The 24,958-nt window shown below is 36.2% G+C and overlaps 5 protein-coding genes and 2 pseudogenes across 5 annotated transcripts; 3 read left to right on the top strand and 4 right to left on the bottom strand.

The window, feature by feature from the left end:
- The first annotated feature begins 239 nt into the window (after nt 1–239).
- On the top strand, nt 240–1,926 carry LOC106359412 (annotated as a pseudogene).
- A 20-nt stretch (nt 1,927–1,946) lies between these two features.
- On the bottom strand, nt 1,947–4,647 carry LOC106362360 (probable disease resistance protein At5g63020). Its single transcript, XM_013802242.2, has 2 exons — nt 2,327–4,647; nt 1,947–2,240 (listed from the first exon to the last, which is right to left on the bottom strand). The coding sequence occupies exon 1, from the start codon at nt 4,459–4,461 to the stop codon at nt 2,635–2,637; it is 1,827 nt and encodes a 608-aa protein (XP_013657696.1). The 5' UTR covers nt 4,462–4,647; the 3' UTR covers nt 1,947–2,240; nt 2,327–2,634.
- Nucleotides 4,648–10,270: 5,623 nt separating this feature from the next.
- Nucleotides 10,271–14,146, bottom strand: LOC106360290 (annotated as a pseudogene).
- A 90-nt stretch (nt 14,147–14,236) lies between these two features.
- On the top strand, nt 14,237–17,915 carry LOC106362361 (serine/threonine-protein kinase haspin homolog). Its single transcript, XM_013802244.3, has 15 exons — nt 14,237–14,359; nt 14,456–14,579; nt 14,675–14,755; nt 14,912–14,999; nt 15,102–15,709; nt 15,846–15,969; nt 16,221–16,330; nt 16,430–16,538; nt 16,635–16,727; nt 16,811–16,872; nt 16,951–17,081; nt 17,159–17,229; nt 17,313–17,365; nt 17,465–17,531; nt 17,615–17,915. The coding sequence occupies exons 1-15, from the start codon at nt 14,347–14,349 to the stop codon at nt 17,738–17,740; spliced, it is 1,860 nt and encodes a 619-aa protein (XP_013657698.1). The 5' UTR covers nt 14,237–14,346; the 3' UTR covers nt 17,741–17,915.
- Nucleotides 17,916–18,287: 372 nt separating this feature from the next.
- On the top strand, nt 18,288–19,994 carry LOC106360291 (PLASMODESMATA CALLOSE-BINDING PROTEIN 4-like). The gene is made up of 3 exons (XM_013799882.3): nt 18,288–19,294; nt 19,370–19,520; nt 19,607–19,994. Exons 1-3 carry the CDS (start codon nt 18,475–18,477, stop codon nt 19,812–19,814), a joined length of 1,179 nt encoding a protein of 392 aa, XP_013655336.2. The 5' UTR covers nt 18,288–18,474; the 3' UTR covers nt 19,815–19,994.
- Nucleotides 19,995–20,374: 380 nt separating this feature from the next.
- On the bottom strand, nt 20,375–21,311 carry LOC106359413. The gene has a single exon (XM_013799125.3). It carries the CDS (start codon nt 21,014–21,016, stop codon nt 20,375–20,377), a length of 642 nt encoding a protein of 213 aa, XP_013654579.1. The 5' UTR covers nt 21,017–21,311.
- Nucleotides 21,312–22,574: 1,263 nt separating this feature from the next.
- LOC106360343 lies at nt 22,575–24,923 on the bottom strand. The gene has a single exon (XM_013799924.3). The coding sequence runs from the start codon at nt 23,513–23,515 to the stop codon at nt 22,763–22,765; it is 753 nt and encodes a 250-aa protein (XP_013655378.2). The 5' UTR covers nt 23,516–24,923; the 3' UTR covers nt 22,575–22,762.
- Nucleotides 24,924–24,958: the final 35 nt, after the last annotated feature.

The following is a 24,958-nucleotide window of genomic DNA, read 5'->3' as shown; positions in this document are numbered from 1 at the left end:
TACAGTAATACAATCTAAAACTAGAGGTAAGTTTCTGTGTGCTGCGTTTATAGAAGCTTCTGAGTTCGCCAGTGGCACCATGCAACTGAAGGTTTAGTTTAATTTAGTTTAGTTTTTTTGTATGGAGTTCTACTTTCATTTATGGGCATATTCAAAGCTTCGATATAGGGGTGCTCAGTACTGCAGTCATTGTTAAAGAGTTATGCTAAGCCCTGTCTAACTAATGTTTCAATACATTTCATGTTCGAGGTAAAATAGGCGGCTTCATAATGGGCGTCTTTGCTGTATTTCAAGGTATGGATATATAAGAGCTGAGGCAATTAATTCTTGATTTTCAAGCCTTCTTTGCAAATAACAAGAGTTCGGTTACATGAACTCTGAGAGCCTTAACTTACTAAATGTTTGTGTTCTCTTTGAAGATTTGGATTTCAGTTTCATTGAGATGAATCCTTTTACGCTAGCCATATCGAGAGTTAGATGACACAGCTGCCTTCAAAAAATTTCAACAAGTATGCCAAACATTTCTCAGTACCTAATTAAACATAAACATTTATCCTTCATCAATTTTTCCTGTGGGAGCTCATTATATTGATAAGATCTCTATCTATTCAGGTGGGGAGATATTAAGTTTCATCTGCCATTTGGAAGGGTTCTCAGTCCAACGGAGAGTTTCATCCATGGTTTAGATGAGAAGGTATAAGCGGTTTGATTGAGACACTTCTTATATGACTCATGAAAGAAAGTAATGTTACTGGTAGTACATGTGTGTGTGTTACTTTAACTTATTGCAGACAAGTGCCTCTTTGAAGTTCACTGTTTTGAACCCTAAAGGTCGCACTTGGACTATGGTAGCTGGTGGTGGTGCTAGCGTCATAAATGCTGATACAGTGAATTTTTAAAAGAAATAAAGTTTTATTATGATGACTCCAAAACAGTTTCTCACATTATGCTAATCTGTTTTTAACAAGGTTGGAGATTTAGGTTACGCATCAGAGCTGAGGAACTACGCAGAGTATAGTGGAGCACCTAATGAGGAAGAGGTGTTACAATACGCTAGAGTTGTTATTGATGTGAGTCATACCAATGAGCTTAGCTTTTGCCATTAGCTATATACTAAAGTAGAGGTTCATGGACCAAAATGTTACTGGCTTTCTCAGTGTGCTACTGCTGATCCTGATGGGCGCAAACGAGCTCTTCTCATTGGAGGTGGCATTGCCAATTTTACTGACGTGGCAGCTACTTTCAACGGTATCATCCGCGCTCTAAGAGAAAAGGTATACAACCTTTAAGAGTTGCTACTGCTTTTTGGTGAAGATAAGATGATATTGCCTAAGAGAATTGAATCGGTGTTTGGCTATTTGTATCGTATTATCTTTGTTGTGTGGGGCATGAGCAGGAAACAAGACTGAAAGCAGCAAGAATGCACATTTACGTAAGAAGAGGTGGTCCTAATTACCAGACTGGTTTGGCTAGAATGCGTGCTCTGGGAGAGGAACTCGGTGTTCCTCTTGAGGTAACCAAACACACTTATGGTGTATTAGCATGCTGTCGGCTTAGGTTGAGTACTGATCTTCATAAAGATTGATGGTTGCAGGTATATGGACCAGAAGCAACGATGACAGGAATATGCAAGCGAGCCATTGACTGCATCATGCTGCCTGATGCATGATCAACCAAACCTATTATAATCTCTTCTTCAGTTGAAAACAGCAGAACACAAACGTGGAGCTGACATTGTATTAGTGTGCATTGATATCCCTGTTCGTCATCTCTCAGTTGAAAATGAAAAGCTCTTTGAAACTTTTGCTTGTGTGGGTGTAATATTGAAAACCAAATCATTGTGTTGTGTTTCGTTGCAAGTGTAATTGTAATCAAAACGATCAAAATCCTCGTTTTAAGTGTACAAATAAGATCACTGTTTTGATTGTTATACCAAAGCGTACAAATAACTTTATAACAAATTTATACTCACCACTCAAAATCATACAACATCACACAACAATTTTATTTATTTGTGGTACAAAGTATTTTGAGGTATCACTCACACTTGCCTCTATAAGAAAGTAGAGTAAAAATTGAAAAACACCCAACGTGGATACAAGTTTCTTCACACCAAATTCAAAACAATCATAATCATGACACAAGAAAACAAGACACAATTACAGGAGCTGAAGATACACAGTTGCAACTCAAGAAATGGGTTCTCTCAGAAGCTGTGAGCTGTGGAGTTTGAGAACGACCTGAGAATATCAAAGCATGATGTGAAGTGAGGGTTGATGTAAGATAAACACTGAAAAACATATGTTATATGCTTTTTGTTTTTTACCTGATACGGATGGATCGGATCCACCTAGTCTTCAGTAGCTTCATCTTCCCACTCAAGTCCTCCGAACCATTCTGGATTGTGTGCATGTAGGCCAAAGTAGTATGCCCTCTCCTTGCTAAATGGTAGCTTTTTCAGCTTTGGACATTTTTTTATCAACATTCTCTTTAGACATGGCAATTCCAACCGTTCCCAGTAGATACTCTTCAGTTCCTTCAAAGAGATTAAGTGCATCGCACGTAGTTTTCGAAAGGGTATACCAGACACCTTTTCTCTGCTTATAATTTCTTGCAATTCCGGTGATGGCCCCCTTACGAATAGAAATGTAAGATTCGGAGCAAACAACAACCACGACAAATCTTGTATACCACTGACACGAAATAAACTGACAAAGACGATAAGCTCACTAAGCTTGTAACTTCTTCTGGCAACTTGGTTAGGTTTATATTGCAAGATAGATCCAAAAGCACTAACTTAGGCATCGATAGAAAAAATTCACCTGAGATGTTCACCAGCCAGCTGTATGTTAAGAACAATGTGGTAAGGTTAGGACACACCGGGGATCCTGAGATGTTCAGAATCTTATTTTTGGCCAGTAACATCCTTCTCACCACTTTCCAGTTCCTAACCTCAGGCATCTGTTGCAGTCCAGCACCTGTCTTGACGATAACTTTCTCTTCCTCTTCCCCAAAATTAGATGCAACCCAAAGACCCATTTGGCGAATCACATCATGCATTGTTACAAACTCTGAAGTGTCAGCAGGCATCAATAGACATACACTAATGAGGGTGCCGATTATACTATAACACTGGTTGATAGCTCTTTCTCTATCTCCACCTCCATTTATGATCCCTTCGGATATCCAGTACTCGACCAACAAGTCTTTATAAATTGTATGGTATGGAAATAAAGCACAATACTGGAAACATTGCTGTACTGTCTCGTTCTCAAGAGCATCATAGCTAAGCTTGAGAATTTTAAGAATCTCGTCTTCAACTTCTCGATATTTGGCCGCATTTGTATCTAGAACATCAATCGCATACTGCCACTCGTGTACCGTCGTTTTGCATGCCATTGTTTCCCCAATAACGTTGAGTGCTAGGGGTAAGCCTCTACATTTTATACAAATTTGTATTGCTAGCTCGAGGATCTTTGGATCACTTTCTAGTGTGTTACCTCTAACTTTCTGTCGGAATAGTTCCCAAGCATTCAAAAGGTCCAGTTGCTTGACTTCCAAGTCATGAGATCCCATACGCCCACAAACATTTTTCGAGCGAGTGGTAAAAACAACCTTGCTTCCATTCTTTGGAGAGGGTAATGGAATTCCAATGATCTCTTCTACTAAATCCACTTTCCTCCATATGTCATCTAATAACATAACGAATCTTTTCCTTGTAAGAGCCCCACAAATACTAGAGGCTTTCTCGTTTTGAGTTTTCTTCTCCCACGCTTGGCCACAGAGGCCTAGTCTTTCCCCAATCTCATTTTGGATCTTTTCAACTTGTAGATTTTGAGACACCACTACAAATATCACAACCTCAAACTCATCTTTTTTTTCAAGTAACTTGTTATTGATTTGTTTGAGAAGAGTGGTTTTCCCTATTCCACCCATTCCGTAAAGACCCAAGATTCCAACTTCCTTCTCCATGAGACGGCTCCACGTAGCTTCAAGCACCTTCTCTAAACCGACTGTGCGTTGAGTGGCTATCTCCTCTATACCAGGTGGAGGACCCAGCCTAGCCACCTCGCCAGAAGGTTTTGAGGACAAAATACTTTGTACTTTCTCCACCGTTTCTAATACATCTTTACTATAACGATAGGTTAAAAAGAAGTTGCTGGAGCAGTACCCGCACATAGACAATCTTTCGATTTCTGAAGTCCTATCTTCAAGCAGTTTAGTGACCTTTGGTTGGATGGCTTTGACTTCTGAAAGCCATACCTTAATTTCTTCTAGCGCTCGCAAACCTTTTCGTTCTTCCATCTCGAGTTGGTTCTGCAAGTCATCCTTCATTGCTTTGAGGCGTCTCGCAACCTCTTGCAAAGCCTCAAGATTATCTTCCAGTTCGAGTATATACTTGGCCTTTTCAAGAAAAAAACTTGTTGCAGCTTGAAAGCCGTTTGAAAGTACATTCCCCATCGTGTTTCAACAAAAAAAAAAAGAAACCGAAGAGAAGATCAAAATGGAAAGAAGAAGGATACCAAGCACTCATAGAAACTCAAGAACTATAGAGATAAGGAGATAGGATAACTTCCATATTGAGGGGTGGAGGTTATCCTTATCTCTATAAGAACGTACAGGAACTAAAGTAGCAAGCAGGCTTTGGTCTTGTTCGTATAATATAAACTTGTCCTTGTCAATCAATTATAGACGCTAGCGAATTCATGACTTTGGGGACGAACGGTAAGTGCTTTGAACGGATTTTAATTTTTTTTACCGCCAATTTTATTACTACCAATGATGCTTTATTAAAAAAATCTAAAACTACAACCAAAAATCTTAGAAAGGAAATAGATTGGTTTATAAATCAATTTTTCTACAGTTTTATATTTAGTGTTTTCAAAATTTGAAAATAATTATACACCTATAAAATCTAAAACTAAAGCCACAGAATCTCCATTTTTAATTTTAAAGCAAAAAAAAAAACTATAGCCTCTGTCAAATCAATACTCTGCGTGTCTGTTATTGTTTACTGTTTCGGGCTATACTTGCATCGAAAATTAAAATTGACCTTAGCATTATCAACACAATAATAACACAAGTCTAACTATGGAGTATTAGCAAAAGTGTTAATAAGACTTTATATCTAGAAATAAGATTTTATACCAAAGTGTAATAATAACACAGTCAAAATCGTCTTTTTAAGGGGTGTTTTTCAAAACCAACCCATATTTTCAAGTCAAATCCAAAACCAACCCTTTTTTTTTTGTCCATACTATTCATCAATAAAATTTCCATACTATCCTTATGTTTTTAAATTATTCACAAAATTGCCATTTTTATTTATTTTTTTATTAATTTCGAAATTAACAAAAAATCAAATACACCCTAACCATTTCTTCTTATTTACAAAAATGCCATCATCATCAATTTTTCCAACCACCATGAACCACCATTTTTGAGCTCTAAAGCTCTAGAATTCAATTTTCAACCACTTTTTTCTCATTATAACCCAAAAAACTTCATTTTCTCTCATCTCCTCTACATTTCCATCTAAAAAACTCTCATAACTATCATTTTCATAATCACAAACTTCATATTTTCGAGTTTCTTCATTAGTGAATCGTTAAAGATGCTTCTTTTTGCTCATATTTGGAGTTTGGACGGTTGAAAAGGTTGGAAACAAGCTTTACACATGAAAAATGTAACTATTTACATGGTTTTCGTTCTTTTTCAGATCTGTGTCGCGACGGTAGACTGTTTTGTATGTCTACGCCTCCGTGGAGACTTACGATGCAGTCTATTTGTCAACGCACGGGTTAGTTTTGCAATTGAGCAGACAAATTTTTTTTCTAACGCAGACTTCCCCAGTAGTCTCCGTCTTTACCTTTGACAACAAAAATAAAACTTTCGGTAGACTTACTAAGACGTCTACCTAAAAGAGGTTAGTTTTTCATTTGACCGAACTTTTGACTTTTCAAAATAGACTTCAACGGAAGTCTACAAAATGTAGACTGCCAACAAAGTCTATAAAAGGTCAGTTTTGCATTTGACCAAAACTTTGACTTCGTGGAATAGGTTAGTTTTGTGTTTGACCAAAAAGTTTAAAAAGCAATCAAAAATTTATTAAATTGTAGACTTCATATGCAGTCTTCTTATCTTAAAAAAAAAATGTAGACTGCGTATAAAGTCTACTTTTTTATTTTGGTCAAATGCAAAACCAACCCGTCGGATTTGAGAGTAGACTTCACAAGAAGTCTACACACCCGTAGACGTTCATTTTAATCTACTGATTTGAAGTCAAACTTGGTCAATTGCAAAACTAACCTCTTTCAAAAAAATTCAAACATGTAGACTGCATATGAAGTCTAGTTCTGAAAGTCAAATCTTGGATGAATTCTGGTCAATTGCAAAAAGTAACCTTTTTAAATTGTAGACTGAAATGAAAGTCTACATGTACAAAATTACAACTTTTATTCAACTATAGAAAGCAACCCGTAAAATGGTCAATTGCAAAAACCAACCCAAAGAGTAGACCTATTTGACAGTCTACGTCTGTAAACTGAAAAGAACGTCAACATCTTCAGAGACTAAATATTAAGTCTTCATAGAAAAATCTATAAAAATGTGAATTTGTGTATTATTCATTAAATTTTTTCTAGTTTTTTTGTTTGACAGTGTGTGTTAGTTAATCCTAATGGGTTTGAGTGATTTTGAAAATAATTTTTTTTTTATAATTATGAAGGTATAATTCATTTGATTTGACAATGTTGTTAGCTAATAATTGTAGACGTATTTCTAAGTCTTCGTTTATAGTTTTGCTAGTAAGGCTGAGCTTGTTTCAAAGCTGAAGTCGGTGACTGTGGAATATAATTTTACATTTCAGCATATAAGACAACAAAAACTCTGTATGTGGCTAAGTGTCGTGTTCAAGGATGTGGTTGGAAACTTAGAGCGAGTGTGAAGTATGGGCCAAAGACATTTTCGGTGACAAAATATTCGAAAAGATGAAGAATCGGAAAGGTTGAAGAATGTTCCTTGTGCATGATGGCTGTACACATGGTAAACTTCTTGAAATGACACAAGAAGATTATGATCTGGACAACAAAATTGAGAAGATGGTGCTAACCTATTCCTTACCAAACATCATTTAAAACAAATGACTCCGAATAGGAATATACTCCTCTTATGCCTGTCACGAATAATCGACAAGTACGGAACTTGATCGAGTTATCTAAGACACACTTTGTACGCCTTTGTGTATCAAGCCTGCGCCAATACACTAAAAAAATTTGGATTGACTATATGTTAAATAATAAGTGTAGACGTTTTTGTAAATCTACAAATGTAGACTGCAGTTGAAGTCTACGTCGTAAATTCTATTAAAAGTGTATTTGTGTATTATTCATCATATTTTTTCATGATTTAATTATTTTACAGTGTATGTTAGTAAAATTTTAATGGTCTTGGATGAATTTCACAATTTAATGTGTTATAATTATACACTTGATACTTATTGCAAATTGTTTTGATTAGTATTATTCTTGAAAATTTTTGGGAAAATTTTGTATAGATTTTCTTCTTCTCACATGTGTGTTAGTTATTATTTTAGCTTATGGTGGTTTTACTTGTTTGGTTGGTTAGATCTTGTGAAAAAATTGATATCTAACAAAAAATTAATAATATCATACAAGTGAAAACAACTAAAAATGAATACAATGTTTATAGATTATGCATTAAAAAATTATTTAAAAATTAATATTTTATTATGAAAGTTATTACAGAGCAATATATTAAAAATTATTCTTGAGTATGTTTGATTTTTCATAATCTTGATGCTTCAAATAAAGTCTTGGAAAAAGTACCTGCCAAATAAGATAGAGTTATGAGAAAAACATAAGATAAAAAATAAAATCATATTTTAGTAGACTTTTTATTAAGTCTACGTAAAGTTATTGTTTAGTAGACTTTAGTTGAAGTCTACACTAATGGAAAATTTTCATATTTAAAAGTGTGCATTTAGAAAATTTGAAAATACTTTGTTCTGGAAAATATTTCAAAAATGGTTTTTTGTCATCCTTGTAACAAAGCAAAAAGATAATGTATGAATCTATAAATTTAGTTCATTATAAACACAAAATATCTTATAATGAATATATGGAAAGCTTACATTTTTGGGAAGATGATTTGAAAATATTGGAAGAGAATACCTGCAAAATAAAATAAAATTTTAAAAAATAAGATAAAAATTAAAATCATATTTGAGTAAACTTCTAATGAAATTTGCTTAAAATTCAAGGCTAGTAGACTTCATTTGAAGTCTACCAGCCGTAAGTTTTAAGTAGATTTCAAATGAAGTCTACTCTATCAAAAAAAATAGATCTGAAAAATAATACATTAAAAATATGAAATAAGTTTAAATCTAAAAAACTTTTAAAAATATGATTTAATAGACAAAATAGTTATAAATTAAAGACATATTAATATGAATTTTAATATGTAACTTTATTTGAATATAAATACTAGAACACATATTTTAAATCTATAGATGTAAACCTTACATTTCTAGGAGGAGAAGAGAACAACTATGGAAGAAAATACCTGCAAAATAAGATAAAATTATTAAAAAACATAGAAAAAAAATTAAAGTCATATTTTTGTAGACTTCCAATGAAGTCTGCTTAAACTTTATGGTTTAGTAAACTTCATATGAAGTCTGCAAGCTTTAGTAAACTTCTTTAGAAGTCTACACTGTCTGATAATTTTCAGATCTGAAAAAATCTATATATTTTGAAATGTGAAAATAATTTTAAATCTGAAAATACTTTACATAATATAATTTATAAGGTAAACTAGTAGCAAATTAATGTAGAGAGCTTGATCTATAAATTTATTTGAATATAAACATGTAAATACATATTTAAAATCTATTAATCTAAAACTTACATTTTTAGAGGAGATGATGAAATCCATGAGTGATAATACCTACCAAAAAAAGATAATATTGTGAGAAATAAACATAAAATACACATTTAAAATCTATAGATCTAAAACTTACATTTTTTAAAGGAGAAGATGAAAACCATGAATCATAATATCTAAAATGACAAGATAATATTGTGAGAAAGACTTGAGAAAATTTTAGAGAGAAAGAAGATAATGAGAGAGATTTAGAAACAATTGAGAGAATTTTAGAGAGAAGAGAGAAAGTTTTAGAGAGAAGGGAGAGAGTTTTAAGAACTTGTGCAGCCACTTTAGAGAGAGATTGAATAAATTTTGTTTATATAGGGAGACAAAAATGTAACTAGGTTAAAATTTACGATACTGTAGACTTCGTTTGAAGTCTACTAAAATTAAAATTTTGGAGTAGATCTTACTATAACATAGTAGACCTTTTTGGAAGTCTACTATAATAATTTAATTATTGTTGTTTATTCTTTATTATTTTAATAATTTTAATATATGATTTATTAAATTTATTTCTTTATTTTTTAATAGTTATAGTATATGATTTCACTTTTTTATTCTTAAGGAACTTAACTTAGTTTAAATATAATGATTTTTTGTAAAACAAATTGAAAAATATAGACTGAAAAAGACGTCTTCAGATAAATAGACTTTATTGTAGGTCTACGAAACCCTAAACCACAAATATCAAACCCTAAATGTTTTGCTTGATAATCAAAAAGTCTCATTTATACAAAATATAAACTACTAAACATTAATATGCAGATTTAAGTTAATAAAACAAAAAAAAAACAAAATCTAAAATCTAACCCTATGAAATCAACTACTAAAAGACATAACATGTTAGAACCTTTTGTTTCTAAACTATGAACATAGTCTAGCACATGATAACCAAATTAGTATATATTCTTCAAAATTGTTCGATTATATGAAATTTTAATTTATTTACTTCATATTATCCATTATATTGATGATTAATTAAAAATATCACAATAATTATTTTTATACATTTTCAAAATTAAATTAGTAGACCAAATTAGAGTGTAGACTACAAAACAAGTCTATAAAGTAGACTTCGTAGGAAGTCTATATATATGTAGACTTCTTTTATTACGTGTAGACTTCCAAAGGATAGAAACGTAAAATACATTTATGTTTTTTGTTTGGTCATAAGGGTGAAATAGTACTTTCACTACTCCTTTAGGTTGGTTTTGCATTTGACTGAAAGTGGGGTACACTTTTACATTTGACTTGAATATTTGGGTTGGTTTTAGCAAATGTCCCCTTTTTAAGTGTACAAATAAGATTTTATACCAAAGTGTACTAATACCCTTATACCAATTTTATTCTCACCACGCAAAATCATACAACATCACACAACAAGTTTATTTATTTTTGGTACAAAGTATTTTGAGGTATCACTCACACTTCCGAAAGTAAAGTAAAAATAAATAAAAACACCCAAAGCGCATACAAGTTTCTTCAAACCAAATTCAAAACAATCATAATATGAAACAAGAAAATACGATACAATTACAGGAGAGCTGAAGACAAACTGTTGCAACTCAAGAAATGGATTATCTCAGAAGCTGTGGAGTTGCATGTCTATCTGAGAGCGACCTGAGAATATCAAAGCAGATGTGAAGTGAAGGATGATGTAAGATAAACACTGACAACAATGTTATATGCCTTTTTTTTTACCTGATACGGATGGGATCCACCTAGTCCTCAATAGCTTCATCTTCCCACTCAAGCCTTTCGAACCATTCTTCATTGTGTGCACGTAGGTCAAAGTAGTATGCCCTCTCCTTGCTAAATGGAAGCTTTTTCAGCTTTGGACACATCATTATAAACACTCTCTCTAGACTTGGCAATTCCAACCGTTCCCAGTAGATACTCTTCAGTTCCATCAAAAAGCGTAACTGAATCTCACGTAGTTTTCGAAAGGGTACAATACTAGACCCCTCGTTTAGTATACCAAAAACCTTTTCTCTGCTTATAATTTCTTGCAGTTCTCTTGATGACCACATTACGTGTATACTTATAACATTCGGAGCAAACACCAACCACGACAAATCTTGCATTCCATTGACTCTAGAAATTTTGACAACGCTGAGGTTTTGGAAGGATATGGCACTTGTACTTCTGCCTCCATATCTCGTATGCTCCATTATATCAGAGATGGTACCTCCTTGTATCTCGATAGAGCGAAGGCTAGCCATAGCCGTTTCAAACTGCAACGGACCGTCTTTTGATATAACTCTCTCCAGAGTTATATGTTGGATACAGCTAGCCAACCTGGGGATACTTAAAAGACGTTTCAAAACAACCACATCATTGATACTTACCCCCAAGCCTTTCAAATTTTTCATTAACTTGATATCATCTATCAACTCCCGACTTACAAAAGTAGTATCATGTAACAAAAGCATTTCTATATTTACCAAACTTGATATCACACTGAGGCTTGGACGAGTTCGTACACCTCTCAGTGCAAAGTATCTCAACTGGGTCAACTTTCCTAATCCTTCAGGCAAGTTCTCTAGGCATGTTGTTGATAAGTCAAGATGTCGCAAGCTCACTAACTTTGAAACTTCTTCTGGCAACTTGGCTAGATTTATGTTGGTAGATAGATCCAAAATCACTAACTTAGGCATGGATAGAAAAAATTCACCTGAGATGTTCGCCAGCGTGCCGCTGCGTGTTAACAACAACGTGGTAAGGTTAGGACAGTCGGGGGAAATCGAGATGTCCCTGATCTCATTTCTTCCAAGGGACATCCTTCTCACCGCCTTCCAGTCCGTAACCTTAGGCATGTCTTTCAGTCCAGCACACGTCTTGACGATAAAGTTCTCTTCCTTCTCCCCGAAACTAGACGCAACCCAAAGAGCCATTTGGCGAAGCACGTCATGCATTTTTACTTTCTCTGAAGTGTCAACGGTCATCAAGAGACATGCACGAACGAGGTCACCGATTATCTTATGACCCTCGTTGATAGTTCTTTTTCTATCTCCACCTTCATCTATGATCCCTTCGGATATCCAGTACTCGACCAACACGTCTTTATCAATTCCAGCATCTTGTGGAAATAAAGCACAATACTGGAAACATTGCTTTACTCTCTCGTCCTTAAGATCATCATAGCTGAACTTGAGAATTTTAAGAATCTCGTCTTCAACTTCTGGAAAGCCACCCGCATTCGAATCCAGATCATCAATCGCACACTGCCACTCGGGTACTGACGTTTTGTATGCCATTGTTTCCCCAATAACGTTGAGTGCTAGGGGTAAGCCTCCACATTTCTCACAAAGTTGCCTCGCTAGCTTGAGGATCTCTGGATCACTTAGTGTGTTGTTACCTCTAAAGTTCCGCCGGAATAGTTCCCAAGCATTCTCCTCGTCTAGTTTCTTGACTTCCAAGACATGATGAGATCTCATTCGACCACAAACGACTTTCGAGCGAGTGGTAAACACAACCTTGCTTCCATTTGCTTGCGAGGGAAATGGAATTCCAATATCTTTTAGTTTCACTTTCTCCCATATGTCATCTAATAGCATAACGAATCTTCTCTTTGCAAGAACATCATTTAATTTATACGAGAAGTTTTCTTTTCTTGAGTTTTTTTCTTCCACTCCTCGTCACAGATGCCTAGTCTTTCACCGATCTCATTTTGGATCTTTTCAACTTGTAGATCTCGAGACACCAATACAAATATCACCACCTCAAACTCATCTTTTTTCTCAACTAACTTCTCGTTGATTTTTTCGAGAAGTGTGGATTTCCCTACTCCACCCATCCCGTAAAGACCCAAGATTCCAACGTCCTTCTCCATCAGATGGCTCCATGTAGTCTCAAGCATCTTCTCTAAACCGACTGTGGGTTCAGTGGCTCTCTCCTCTATACCAGGTGGAGGACCCGTACTAGCCACCTCGCCAGAAGGTTTTGAGGACAAAAGACTTTGTACTTCCTTCAACGTTTCTAATACATCTCTACCATAACAATAGGTTAAAAAGAAGTTGCTGGAACAGTACCCGCACATAGACAATCTTTCGATTTCTGCAGTACTATCTTCAAGCAGTTTAGTGACCTTTGGTTGGATGGCTTCAACTTTTGAAATCCATACCTTACATCTTTCATCCCTTCCCAAACCGTTTCGAAAATTCATCTCGAGTTTCCCCTTCAAGGCAACCTTCGCATCTTCAAGGTCTGGCTTAACTTTTTCCAAAGCCTCAAGATGAGCTTCCAGTTCGAGTATATACTTGGCCTTTTCAAACAACAAATTTTTTGCAGCTTCAAAACCGATTGAAAGTACGCTTGAAACTACGTTTCCCATCGTGTTTCACTAGAAAAGAAAAAAGAGAGAGAGAGGAGATCAAAATGAAAAAAAAAAAGAAGAACACCAACCCAACTTTAGTCGTTGAAACTCAAGAACGTGCAGAAACAAATACTAAAGTAGCAAGCAGGCTTTGGTCTTATTCATATAATATAATTGTCACTGTCAATCAATTAAGGACGCCAACAAATTAAGGATACTTTTTCTAGGTCTTATTCATATAATATAACTGTCCATGTCCATGTCAATCAATACGTTGAAAAATTATAATTGTCTTAGTATAATTATTGCTAGTGGCTTATATTTCAAAGTTTAATAATCAGATTATTCATTAGGAAATACACATACCTTTGCAGGTGTGGATTCATTCCATGTTCTTTGAAAGTTGTACTTCTGCCCTTTTTTTGTTTTTGGATTCTTTTGATCTAGAGTATGAGCTGTAAACTATAATTTAGAGATACTCAAGTACAATTTACTCTTTTTTTTAACTCAATTGGACTCTTTCTCAATAATTATATTGTTTTGCATCACATGAAACATTATCTGCATGTACGTTTATGAGGAAAAGAAACATATATAGGAGAAAGTTCGGATGATGATTTGAGTTTAAATCATTACTAATCAATATGAAATTATTCGTATTTATTATATAGATTTTGAGTTGTGAAAAAATAACCAAAGTGGTTGCTTAGTCTTTGTTCATCGACGTCTTCCTGAAAGAGAAAGTCCAACTAACCAATACAAAGCCTTCATTTGCAACTTTCTATTTAGTCCTATTCTTTATACTTAAAAAGTTTAAACGTTCTGTTTTGACAAAAAAAAAGGGGTTTAAACTCCTTCTCACAATTGCAATAAACCAAGGAATACCATTTGGTTTGGTTAGAATCCCGGTTTAAAGTTCAATGTGGGCTTATTTAATAGGCTTTAAATTTTATTTAGAGGCCCAGTTAAAATTCCAAATAATTAGACCTACAAAATTCTCCCGCCTTCCAGGTCATGAAACTTTAATTCAAAAAACTCAAAAACCAGTCTCTTCGGTGACGTTGCGCGGAGAAGGATCGGAGATGGGACAGAGAGGTGAACATATCGAGTTCCTATGTCTAATTTTCGTTTTGTTTATGGGTTTCTAAGTGAGATTATGTATAAAGTGTAAAGGTTTGTTTTTGGTGACAGTTGATCTTTGGTCTGATATAATTAGATCGGAGGAAGAAGACGGAGATGGGTTCAGAGATGTGCCTCAGGTCGAAGTTTATCAGAGAAGGAAGAAGCTTGAGAAGCCTTCCGCAGCCGAAAATTTGTAATTTTGAACCAAAACAAAAACCTTCCTTTTGTTGTTGTTTTTGGCTCTGTGATCTGACAATGTTTTAATTTCGATGTGTGTCTGAGAAACAGAGCGTGGTCGGTTAAAGGGGTTCGTACAAGTTTTATCAATGGACCCAAGAGAGATAGCTGGACTCGTTCCCTTTCCACCAGGTTATATTCTGAGCGTTACCGTTATTTTGTTCTTCTGATTCTCTTTTTTTTGAGCTATGAGATTAGTGCACACCATGTGTTTGTTGAAATGCCAAGAAGTGGCACCAATTTTTTAAAATTGTAGTAGACTGATGAAAGGATTGATAACTGTGGCAGAGGGAGGGAGAGTATAGCAGTGGGAGCTTTTGTCAACAATCAGCCTCAGAAGAAGCCTGTTAGGAGAAAGAAGCCTGCTATACCAAAGGTAGTCTTAGTTGTTTCATTGAGTTATGAAGCCTAGTGGTCTGAGGTCTCTATCTTTCTTTTGGGAGATGATATATAAAAGCATTATGTTCTAATCTCTCAGGGAAAAGGTGTGAAAGCTCCAGACTTGCAGAAAGAGAAGGAGTATTTTCATGAGGTTGATGCTTTTGAGCTTGTGGAAGAGAGTCCATCTCCCAAGACCAAGAATGCTAGTACATGGATCAATGGTGAGCAAGTTGTTCCTGAGGTGCCGCATCTGGCCACAAGATTAGAGAAATGGCTGATCTCGAAGAAGTTAAATCGTCCTTGTGGTCCTTCAAGCACACTCTCCAAGATACTTGAAACCTCAAACTCAACCACACGCTTAGAGCCAATACTTGATGATGATGCCTTGGATGCGTTTGCTCTAGGAACCCCAGAATCTGCTAGCAACAGTTCAATTTTCAGGCTCATTCAGAGCGGTGGTGACAGCTTAGATGCTGGAGATGTGCCTCTTACAAAGATCAAGACAGAGGAAATTGACTTTGAAGATGAGTCTGTTAGAAAGATCAAGACTGAAGAAATCGACCTTGAAGATGAGCTGAAGCGACTGTCTTTGACGTCTGATCTGGCATCCTCTCATCTGGATTATGAGAAGCCATTTCTTGATCTGTTGTCCGCCTGTGGACAGATGCGACCATCAAACTTCATGGAAGTGTTCTCCAAATTCTGGTAAGGACCTATAAATGATCCTTTATGTTCTAGAACTGTTTGTCTAGTGCTACAGTGTACTCTTTAAGGAGTGTTATTTACTGTTCTTAACTCGCTGTGTTTAATTTGAGCTGATTATAATCATGACTCCTTGCAGTGAACCAGAAGGCATTGTCAAGATTGGTGAAGGTACGTATGGGGAGGCTTTTAGGGCTGGTCCTAGTGTCTGCAAAATTGTTCCAATCGATGGAGACTTTACCGTTAATGGAGAAATACAGAAGGTATTTTTCTTAACTCACTTCTTTTGTTGCACTCAATGATACAATTTCTAGTTAGTGAAAGGATCATTTTTAGCATTAGAGGAAATATTGGAGAGGTCAGTGACTGCAAGTTTAGTTAATTCTATCTAGAGAAGAACACATTGGTTGTAATTTAAATTTGTTAATCATCTCTAGAGCAATGCATTGATGGTGAAAGAGAATACTATATATATAAAATTAATGACATCGTATTTTATGGTCATTGGTTGCAGAGAGCTGACGAACTGCTTGAGGAAGTGATACTCTCTTGGACTCTTAATCAACTTAGAGAACATGAGACTGAAGCTCAGAATTTGTGCCCGACATTCATAAGAACTCAAGAGTACGTCTTCTCAGTAACTAAAATAGGCTGGAGATATAACTTTATGTTATAAATCTTATACTGAACTTTTGTGTATCTGTGCTCATGATGTTTTTGCAGTATAAAAGTGTGCCAAGGTCCCTATGACCCTATACTGGTAAAAGCATGGGAGGAATGGGATGCAAAAAATGGATCTGAAAATGATCACCCAGATTTTCCGGAGAAACAAGTCAGATTCTTTTCACTTCATTAGATTTCAGAAAGGTCTGTTTATGTAGGATGCTGTAGAAACAACATTTACTTGCCGTGTGGTTTTTGCTTCCAGTGCTATGTCATGTTTGTTCTGGAACATGGTGGCAAAGACCTTGAAGGCTTCGTTCTTTTGAACTTTGATGAAGCACGGAGCTTACTGGTTCAGGTAAATTATAGGCTCTGTTTCTTGTAATCAGATTGAGTAAATTATTTTTGGTTCTGGTTAATAGCATGCATTTCACATATAAGGTCACCGCTGGCTTAGCTGTTGCTGAAGCTGCTTTTGAGTTCGAGCACAGAGATCTGCACTGGTAAGCTTAGCCTTTAATTTGGTACACTTTAGTACTTAGTAGTGTTCTCTCGTCTGATAATTTTTGTCTCTTTTTCAGGGGAAACATTCTTCTAAGTCGTAATAACTCGACTACTCTGCCTTTTATTGTCGAGGGGAAGCAAGTTTTCATCAAAACTTTTGGAGTACAGATATCTATAATCGACTTTACTCTTTCAAGAATCAACACAGGTGAGGTTCTGGTTTATCAATACTGTGATATAATGTGAACCATGAGGTCCTATCTAATGCTTAACTACCATGATCAGGTGAAAAGATACTCTTTCTGGACCTTACTGCTGATCCATACCTTTTCAAAGGACCAAAAGGAGATAAACAAGTGAGGAATTTAATGAAGCTTTCAGTTATTTCAAGAGCTATGAAAATTGTATATTTATTTAAGCTTATAATGTCATATTTCAGTCGGAAACTTACAGAAAGATGAAGGCAGTTACCAAAGATAGCTGGGAAGGACAGTAAGTGTAACTTTCCCAAGCCAAATTGAAGTTTTGCTTTAAATGATTTGCTAATGTTTATATTTGCTATGGTTTGTTTCTTATTCTTTCTAACAACAGCTTTGCTCGAACAAACGTTCTCTGGTTAATCTACCTCGTGGATCTCTTACTGACCAAGAAATCATTCGTAAGTTTGCAGGACACATAGCTGGTTAGGAGCTGTCTCAACTTAGAAAAGCATATTGATACTCATTTGCGTCTATGTTTCAGGAGCGGTCTTCGAAAGATGAAAGAGAATTGAGGTCACTGAAGAAGCGGATGGAGAAGTATAAATCAGCTAAAGAGGCTCTTTCAGATCCTTTCTTCTCAGATATGTTGATGGACCAAGTATCATAAAGAAAGTAATAAAACCCACAAGTGAGTAACCAAAATCTCACTCTCTTTCTCCCTTTCCTGGAACTCTGTTGCCTAACCACTAAAATCAACAGTGCCTTAGCTCTTATTTCATAATCTTCCTTTTGAAGTTGTTTATCAAGGGATTCATTATCTAATATCAATCTTGATTTCCATCTATTCAGATTCAGATGAATACAAGAACTAATGTTAAAACTTTTTTATGTGACAATAGTTCAATGGTAGCTTTTGTCTGTGACACATATTTTTGAACCCATGCAGTCTTTTTAGAATAAAGCATCAAGATCTATCATTCCACATGGGTTGTCCCTACTTGCATGAATAGATCTTCTTATCTAAAGAACTAAGAACAATATTCAAATCGCGTAGAGGATAAATGAGAAGTTTGCTTTAGAATTAGTACAGTAAATTTTTAATCCATGAAACAGCTAACAAAGCTTTTACGTTCTCTGCTTTTCTCAATCACTTTCCGCTTTGATGGTTTCTTTTAAATCTTTGTGGGTTTGCTGAGCTAAGCAGAGATCAACCATTGGGTTAATTAATTTCATGATCTTAATCTCTTCCTTTTTCTCCTTTTTGGATAAGAGAAAAATATTATATTTATACCAATTTGCAGCTTCTTTCTTGCAAACTTTGTAGAACTTTAGGCATATGCTCATGTCTGAAACAGGTCTGACAAAAATGGGTTTTTCTTTCTTTGGCAAAAGCTTATATCTATGTACAAAATATATAAGAAAATAAAAAGAAAACAGATTGAGATTAGTCAGTGGCCAAATCCAAAAGACTTCATAGCAAAGCAAACATCTTTTTCTCTTTATTTTTTCTTCTTAGTCACTTGCATGTTAAGTACAGTCAGCTTCATCCCTTTTTTCTCCGCCAATTTTCTCATGAAGAATCTCAAAAGCTTTTGTTCTCCTTATAAACCCAAGAAAGAAGAGAAGAAAAAAAACAAACAACCTCGAGCTCTGATGGCGGCAAAACAGAGTTACTTCTTCTTGTTTCTTTCTCTTGTCCCACTCTGTTCCTCAACAACAACTCATGATGTCATAAACCCACCAACGGTCTTCCCAACAAACCCCACAACTACACCACCGGCTACTACATTCCCTCCGGTGACCATAACCCCCACAAATCCATCTCCAGCCCTTCCTCTTAACCCTCCAGTCACAGTAGTCCCTCCTACACTCACACCACCAGTGACCACCAACCCAGTGACTCAGTACCCTCCAACACAACCCTCAGGGACGGTTCCTGTGATTCCACCGCCTGTTGTCTCAACCTCCCCATCTGCTTCAGGACAAAGCTGGTGCGTAGCAAAGCCTGGAGCCTCTCAAACCTCACTCCAGTTGGCTCTTGACTATGCCTGTGGAAGCGGTAAAGCGGATTGCTCTCAGATACAGCAAGGAGGCAGCTGTTATTCGCCTATCAGTCTTCAGAATCATGCCTCATTTGCCTTCAACAGCTATTACCAGAAGAATCCTTCTCCTCAAAGCTGTGATTTTGGTGGTGCAGCCTCAGTTGTTAGCACCAACCCAAGTAAGTGAGACAAAAACAGAGGATACTCTGCCTTGCAGTGCTTGACTGTCTTTTGAATTGTTTGTTACAAATCAGGTACTGGTTCTTGCGTTTACCAGACAGGTTCTAGTTCTGGTTCATCAACGTCATCTCCAGTAGGAACAACGCCAACTCCATCGACACAAACAGTGAACCAGCCACCTCTCACACCAACACCTATAACACCAACAGGAGGCGTGACAATCGGGTAATTAAAAACATTCTTTCAGCTCTCTTTTTCTTTTTGTCTCAAACCATCTTTCAGATTTTCCTAACTCTATCTATATATTCAAGGGTTGGAACTCCACCAGCGGTTTTTAACCCGGCGAATCCTTCATCAAACACTCTACCCAATCCATCCTCTGGAGGTTCAGCGGTCTACGGTTTTGATGGTTCACCTAATGGTAACAATCCAACACCATCAGACTCTACCAACTTGAAGATTCACTTTGGTCACACTATGGTGGTAACACTGATTCTTCATGCAGTGCTATTTCATTAGAAATAGAAATATATAGGAGTTGAGTTAGTTTTATCACATAGTTATGTAAGCTCATTTAGAGTATTGTACCAAGAAGAAGCTAGGAATGTAAGACATTATAAATTTGTTTGGTTCAACGCTCCTACACTGTAAGATACGGTCTATCTACTTTTAATATGATCTAAAATGATTTGTTCGTTAGTTCAACGCCTAGAGAAAGCAACTAATATCAGTCTTGATATCACCCAATTCCTTCACATCCTACATCAAACTTGTCCACAAGTTATAGAATGTAATAAATAAAGCTGATAAAGACCTTTAGATTGTCATACGTGATCACATCAATTACTATTGACCAATGCATTAAGAATCATGTGTTCATAACCACTAATAGCATCACAACACTCTGGACTATAAATGATCCCCAATTCATCACTAGATTGTAGGCTTTTGTCAGACACAGATACATAGGAAAAAAAACTTAGTTAGGATTCAACACTTGACAGTTCAAAAGATTCCTACACATAGTAAACGTAACCAACAAGAAACTGTAAATAAATAAATAAATAACATAGTCTACACTATTCTTCCTGCTTAACTTGCACTGCCGGGTACTGCTCAAAGGAGGCTTCTCTAAGCTTGTCAACATCCGACCTCGCCTTCTCGTAGAGCTTAACGAAATACTCAAGAGTCTCACACGCTCTCTTCTTCTCCACGGCACCCTCTTTCCCCTTCCGTTCAGCTTCCATTTTAAAGGCACACACTGCCCTGTTCATAGAAAAAGCGGCGATCTTGCAGGCACATAAGAAAGCTTCGGAGAGGGATTTATCCAAGCAGGGAACGCCATCAGTGTCGACGAAAGGACGGAAGAAGGAGAAGGAGATAGGGTCCCGGCAAGGAGGACAGAGGTAATGAGTGTAAACTGCGTCGTCGTCTCCGTCGGCGCATTGGATGTGAGTGTAGGAGCCGCAGTCGGAGCAAGAGACGCGGCGAGACTGATGAGGCGGAGGAGAAGAATCATAGAAGGCTAAGCAGGTGGGGCAAAAGGACATCGGATGGCTGCGGAGGAGGCAGTGCGTGCAGAAGAAGCGGAGGACGCCGCGGAGACGTGCTGGGTGTATGACCCAAGAATCTTGGCTGCCGCAGTAGTCGCATGTCTCGGTGGAATACGAAGCTGAGTCAGCCGTCTCAGAAGTTGCCGGCGTAGAGGACGGAAGGTTCATAGTGGATAGGGTTTAAGCAATGGAGAGGAAGAAAGGTTTTAGAGTCTTGATGACCAAGAAAAGATTATTCGATTTAATTAACGAGGTCATAATGGGCTCAACTTATTGGGCCGTATAATTGTTTTATCTATTGGGCTTATAAATGTAATTTACAAAGAGAGAAAGTAAACTTCTGATTTCTCCAGGAGGAAAGAGACAGAGGAAACAAGCAAATGTGTTGCTTCGGCTTTGACTGGATCGCGCGGCAAAGTATATATTTGTATTTTTATGGATCGTTTGAATTCTAGAAAGCCACGTACACTAAGTAGGGGTTATTGATTCTATAATTTTAATGGATTTGAGAATTCTTCTAGGATTTAAGAAATCCGTTGATTCTTAAATCAAACATATAGATTTCGAAATCAAACATACGGAATTCGAAATCAAAATAAATGGATTATTAAAATCAATCAAATGGATTTGCAATAAATTCAGCTTTATAATAAAACCAAGTATATAAAAAGTAAAACACATTCATATTTCATACGTTTATAAAAGCTCTCCACATATCTGTTGTTATTGTGGCTCTCACTTGATTGGCATGTTCTCTTTGCTGATCCTGAGTTACAAAAATTTCTTCATCATTGTTATTAACTTCTTCGACATTTTCTACATCCTTAGACTCTTTTTCTTCAGTAAAATTATTTGTTCTATAAAACTTTCGAAGAAAATTATTTACACAGACTTTACATTCAATTAAAAAGTAAAAAAAATATGTGTGTGCTTAGTGCATCGTGCTTAATGCATCATAATATTAGTTACATGTGCTTAGTGCATCTAATATGTTTGTATGCAAGACACATGTGCTTGTCATGTTTCAATAGAAGTTGGTGTTATAATAGAATATTGCATGATGAAAGTGCCATGGCTTATTTGAAATTTTTGTTGTATACGTGAGATATTGAACATTTTTTGTTAGAAAAAAATTTATAAGACAAATCCATTCAAAATAACAAGCTATAACACAATATTTGTTTCTTTGTATTTTACTATCTAAAACACTTATAAATCTATTCAAATCCAAATTCAAATCAAATGCTTAATCAAATCCTTACTATTGAATAACACCTAATTTTGAAATCTATTTTAAAATCATAGAACCAATAACAATGAATTTGAATACAGATTTTAAAATCATAGAACCAATAACACTAGATTTTGCTTGGATTTTCAAATCCATTAAAATCATAGAACCAATAACACCCCCTAACTATTACATTTATACATTTAATTGATACTCTTGTTTTAGCCCTCCCTCGAGGACGAGTGTCTTCTTACATCATCCTCATGGCTAATTGGCTATATCCTTTTATTGTTTCAGCCATCTATTCTGTATCAATTTATTTGGTACTTCTTGTAAGCTATATGTGCTGAGAACGTGAAGAAGTTTGAGTTCACTGCTATAGAAGCAAATGCCTTAAACACACTATCCTAAGCCTAATGTCATACCTCCATTACTATGAATCATGTGTTCAACATCACAACACTCATGATTCCCAATCCATCACCAGATACATAGGACTAAGAACTTAGTTAGTATTCAACACTTGACAGTTCAAAAGATTCCTACACATAGTAAACGAACAAACAAGAAACTGACAAAAAAGAAAGAATAAAGGAGATCGCTTGCATAATACTCTACATTGAACTCTAAATCAGAATCTGGTCAGCTTGAAAGCTTCTTTAGACGAAAAGGCTTCAACTTTATCACTTTTCTTGAATAACTTGGCCCGAGCTCTCTATCACTTTCGATGCAACACTCTGTTTCGGTTTCTGATCTTGACCACCGGACTCTTCTTCAACCTTCGCAATAGCCAACCTTGCCTTCTCATTGAGCTTGAGTACATCCTCAACAGCCTCACGCAATCTCTTCTTCGCCACCGCACACTCTCTCCCCTTCCACTCAGCTTCCGAATTAGCTACAACCACCGCCCTGCTCATCGAAAAAGCCGAGATCTTGGCGGCGCACAAGAACGCCTCCGAGAGGGGTTTATCCATGCAGCGAGCGCCGTCGGCGTTTATGATCGGACGGAAGAAGGAGAACGAACTAGGGTTCAGGCAAGGAGGACAGAGGTAAGGAGGAGAGGAGCTTTCCTCGTCGCCGCCGGCGCAGTGGAGGTGAGTGTGGGAGCCGCATTTGGAGCAAGAGACGCGGCAAGAATGATGCGGAGGGGAAGAGTCGTAGAAGGCGAAGCAGGTGGGGCAAAACGACGTCGGATGGTTGCGGAGGAGGCAGTGCGTGCAGAAGAAGCGGAGGACGCCGCGGTGACGTGCTGAGTGTATGACCCAAGAATCTTGGCTGCCGCATTGTTCGCATGTCTCGGCCGGAGTCGCCGCTGAATCAGCCGCCTCCGAAGTTGACGACGGGAGGTTCATAGTGTCTGTCAGCGAAGAAGAAAGGTTTCTTGCGTCTTGACTTGACGACGAAGAAAGGTTTAATCGATTTATTAAGGACGTCATAATGGGCTCGACTTGTTGGGCCGTATAATTGTTTATATTGGGCTTATAATTCTAATTTACAAGAGAAAACAAAACTTACAATAAACACCAAAAAAATACTCAGCCAGCATAGGCTTAATGTTAAAATGAATATAAAGCAACTTTCTCACCTATGACCTGTCTTGATCTTGCTTAAATCTTGACGTAATCTTGAGTTCAGTGCGGTTTATCTAGTCTACTTACACCTCAAGAACATATTTTCACTAAATAGACTTCTTAGTGTGATAAATTATCAATGAATATTCTTGCCATCGTTTAATGTGGTGAGGCTTTTTACTGTTAACTATACACAATAATAACTAACAGGAACTTAGATACTGAGAAAGGTGGTCTTTTGCAAAAAGAGGTACAAAAAAAAGAGTTTGAACTTTCACTAGTTTCGACTGATATCTTGTAGTGAAGGTGGATTAAGACAGCTCTAACTAATTGCGGTAACCAATGAGTTACAACAAGCAATAGGAAACAGACACGTGGAGCATAGAGGTGGAGACAAATGAAGTAAAAGAGGTTTTATACCCTTAATTGAAACTTGAAAGAGAAGGGAATGGTGTTAATGTCGCAAAGCAAAAGAAAAGTTAAACATCATTTTGCTTTTGGCCACACTAATATATCAAGATTATCTATAATTATGTCTTCTCTCGTGTCTTACCAATTAGATTGGGCCATATTAGAGGGAAAATCAACCATACAAGCTCTCTTTTAATTCCCTTGTTTAATCAAACTTGAAATGTCGTTTGCCTTCTTTTCTAAGTTTTATCTTTTTTTCTCCACCACAAATCACAAAACACAAATCAAATGATAAATTTGGGAAAAGCAGATGAGGCAAGCAACTAGTAAACGTATAATATAACATTACACAAGTCACAAAGCACACGGGTTAGAATCTTTGTTCGCCGCCGTATAATTTACACGAATACTTTTCACTACAAACTGCAAATTTAAATAAATGAATACTTTAGAAAAGTGTAGTATATATGTATCATCAAAATAAATATTACCCCATGATACACTTTTAAAAAATATGAGAAATCAACTCGATCTATTGTATATTATAACTCATCTCAGAACTCAACTAGAGTATGAATTCATTAAATCCTCAAAGATACTAATCGGAAAAACTGATGGATGCCAAGCTAAATCAAGAGTAATTAACAACGTGACCTGAAATCGAAGTCTTGAATAAATACTTAATGAGACATAAGTATAATTATTATGATGCATTACTTTTTAATTAATGAAATGGGGATAAACTTTACAAAAATTATTCAAACATAAAATAATAAAAGGGTCCTTAGTATAAGTGCATGCATGTGCTAATGTTTCCTTGATGATAGGATTAATGCTAAACGGGCCAATTAAGATGGTATACAATTAAGGTCATTTCTCACTGGGACCCCTCTCTCT

The sequence above is a fragment of the Brassica napus genome, chromosome A8 (assembly GCF_020379485.1).
Source record: "Brassica napus cultivar Da-Ae chromosome A8, Da-Ae, whole genome shotgun sequence".
NCBI lineage: Eukaryota > Viridiplantae > Streptophyta > Magnoliopsida > Brassicales > Brassicaceae > Brassica > Brassica napus.
The sequence above is the reverse complement of the archived record's forward strand: the minus strand, read 5'-3'. Positions and strand labels throughout refer to the sequence as shown.

What these genes read in the sequence shown, in the direction of transcription:
- LOC106362360 (XM_013802242.2), bottom strand. Translation starts at nt 4,461, where the DNA reads ATGGGGAATGTACTTTCAAACGGCTTTCAAGCTGCAACAAGTTTTTTT.
- LOC106362361 (XM_013802244.3), top strand. An exon ending in CAGATTTTCCGGAGAAACAA is followed by an intron (nt 16,539 to 16,634) that starts GTCAGATTCTTT and finishes TTTTGCTTCCAG; the next exon opens with TGCTATGTCATGTTTGTTCT. An exon ending in TCTTTCAAGAATCAACACAG is followed by an intron (nt 17,082 to 17,158) that starts GTGAGGTTCTGG and finishes TACCATGATCAG; the next exon opens with GTGAAAAGATACTCTTTCTG.
- LOC106360291 (XM_013799882.3), top strand. Translation starts at nt 18,475, where the DNA reads ATGTACAAAATATATAAGAAAATAAAAAGAAAACAGATTGAGATTAGT. An exon ending in AGTTGTTAGCACCAACCCAA is followed by an intron (nt 19,295 to 19,369) that starts GTAAGTGAGACA and finishes GTTACAAATCAG; the next exon opens with GTACTGGTTCTTGCGTTTAC. An exon ending in ACAGGAGGCGTGACAATCGG is followed by an intron (nt 19,521 to 19,606) that starts GTAATTAAAAAC and finishes TATATATTCAAG; the next exon opens with GGTTGGAACTCCACCAGCGG.
- LOC106359413 (XM_013799125.3), bottom strand. Translation starts at nt 21,016, where the DNA reads ATGAACCTTCCGTCCTCTACGCCGGCAACTTCTGAGACGGCTGACTCA.
- LOC106360343 (XM_013799924.3), bottom strand. Translation starts at nt 23,515, where the DNA reads ATGACGTCCTTAATAAATCGATTAAACCTTTCTTCGTCGTCAAGTCAA.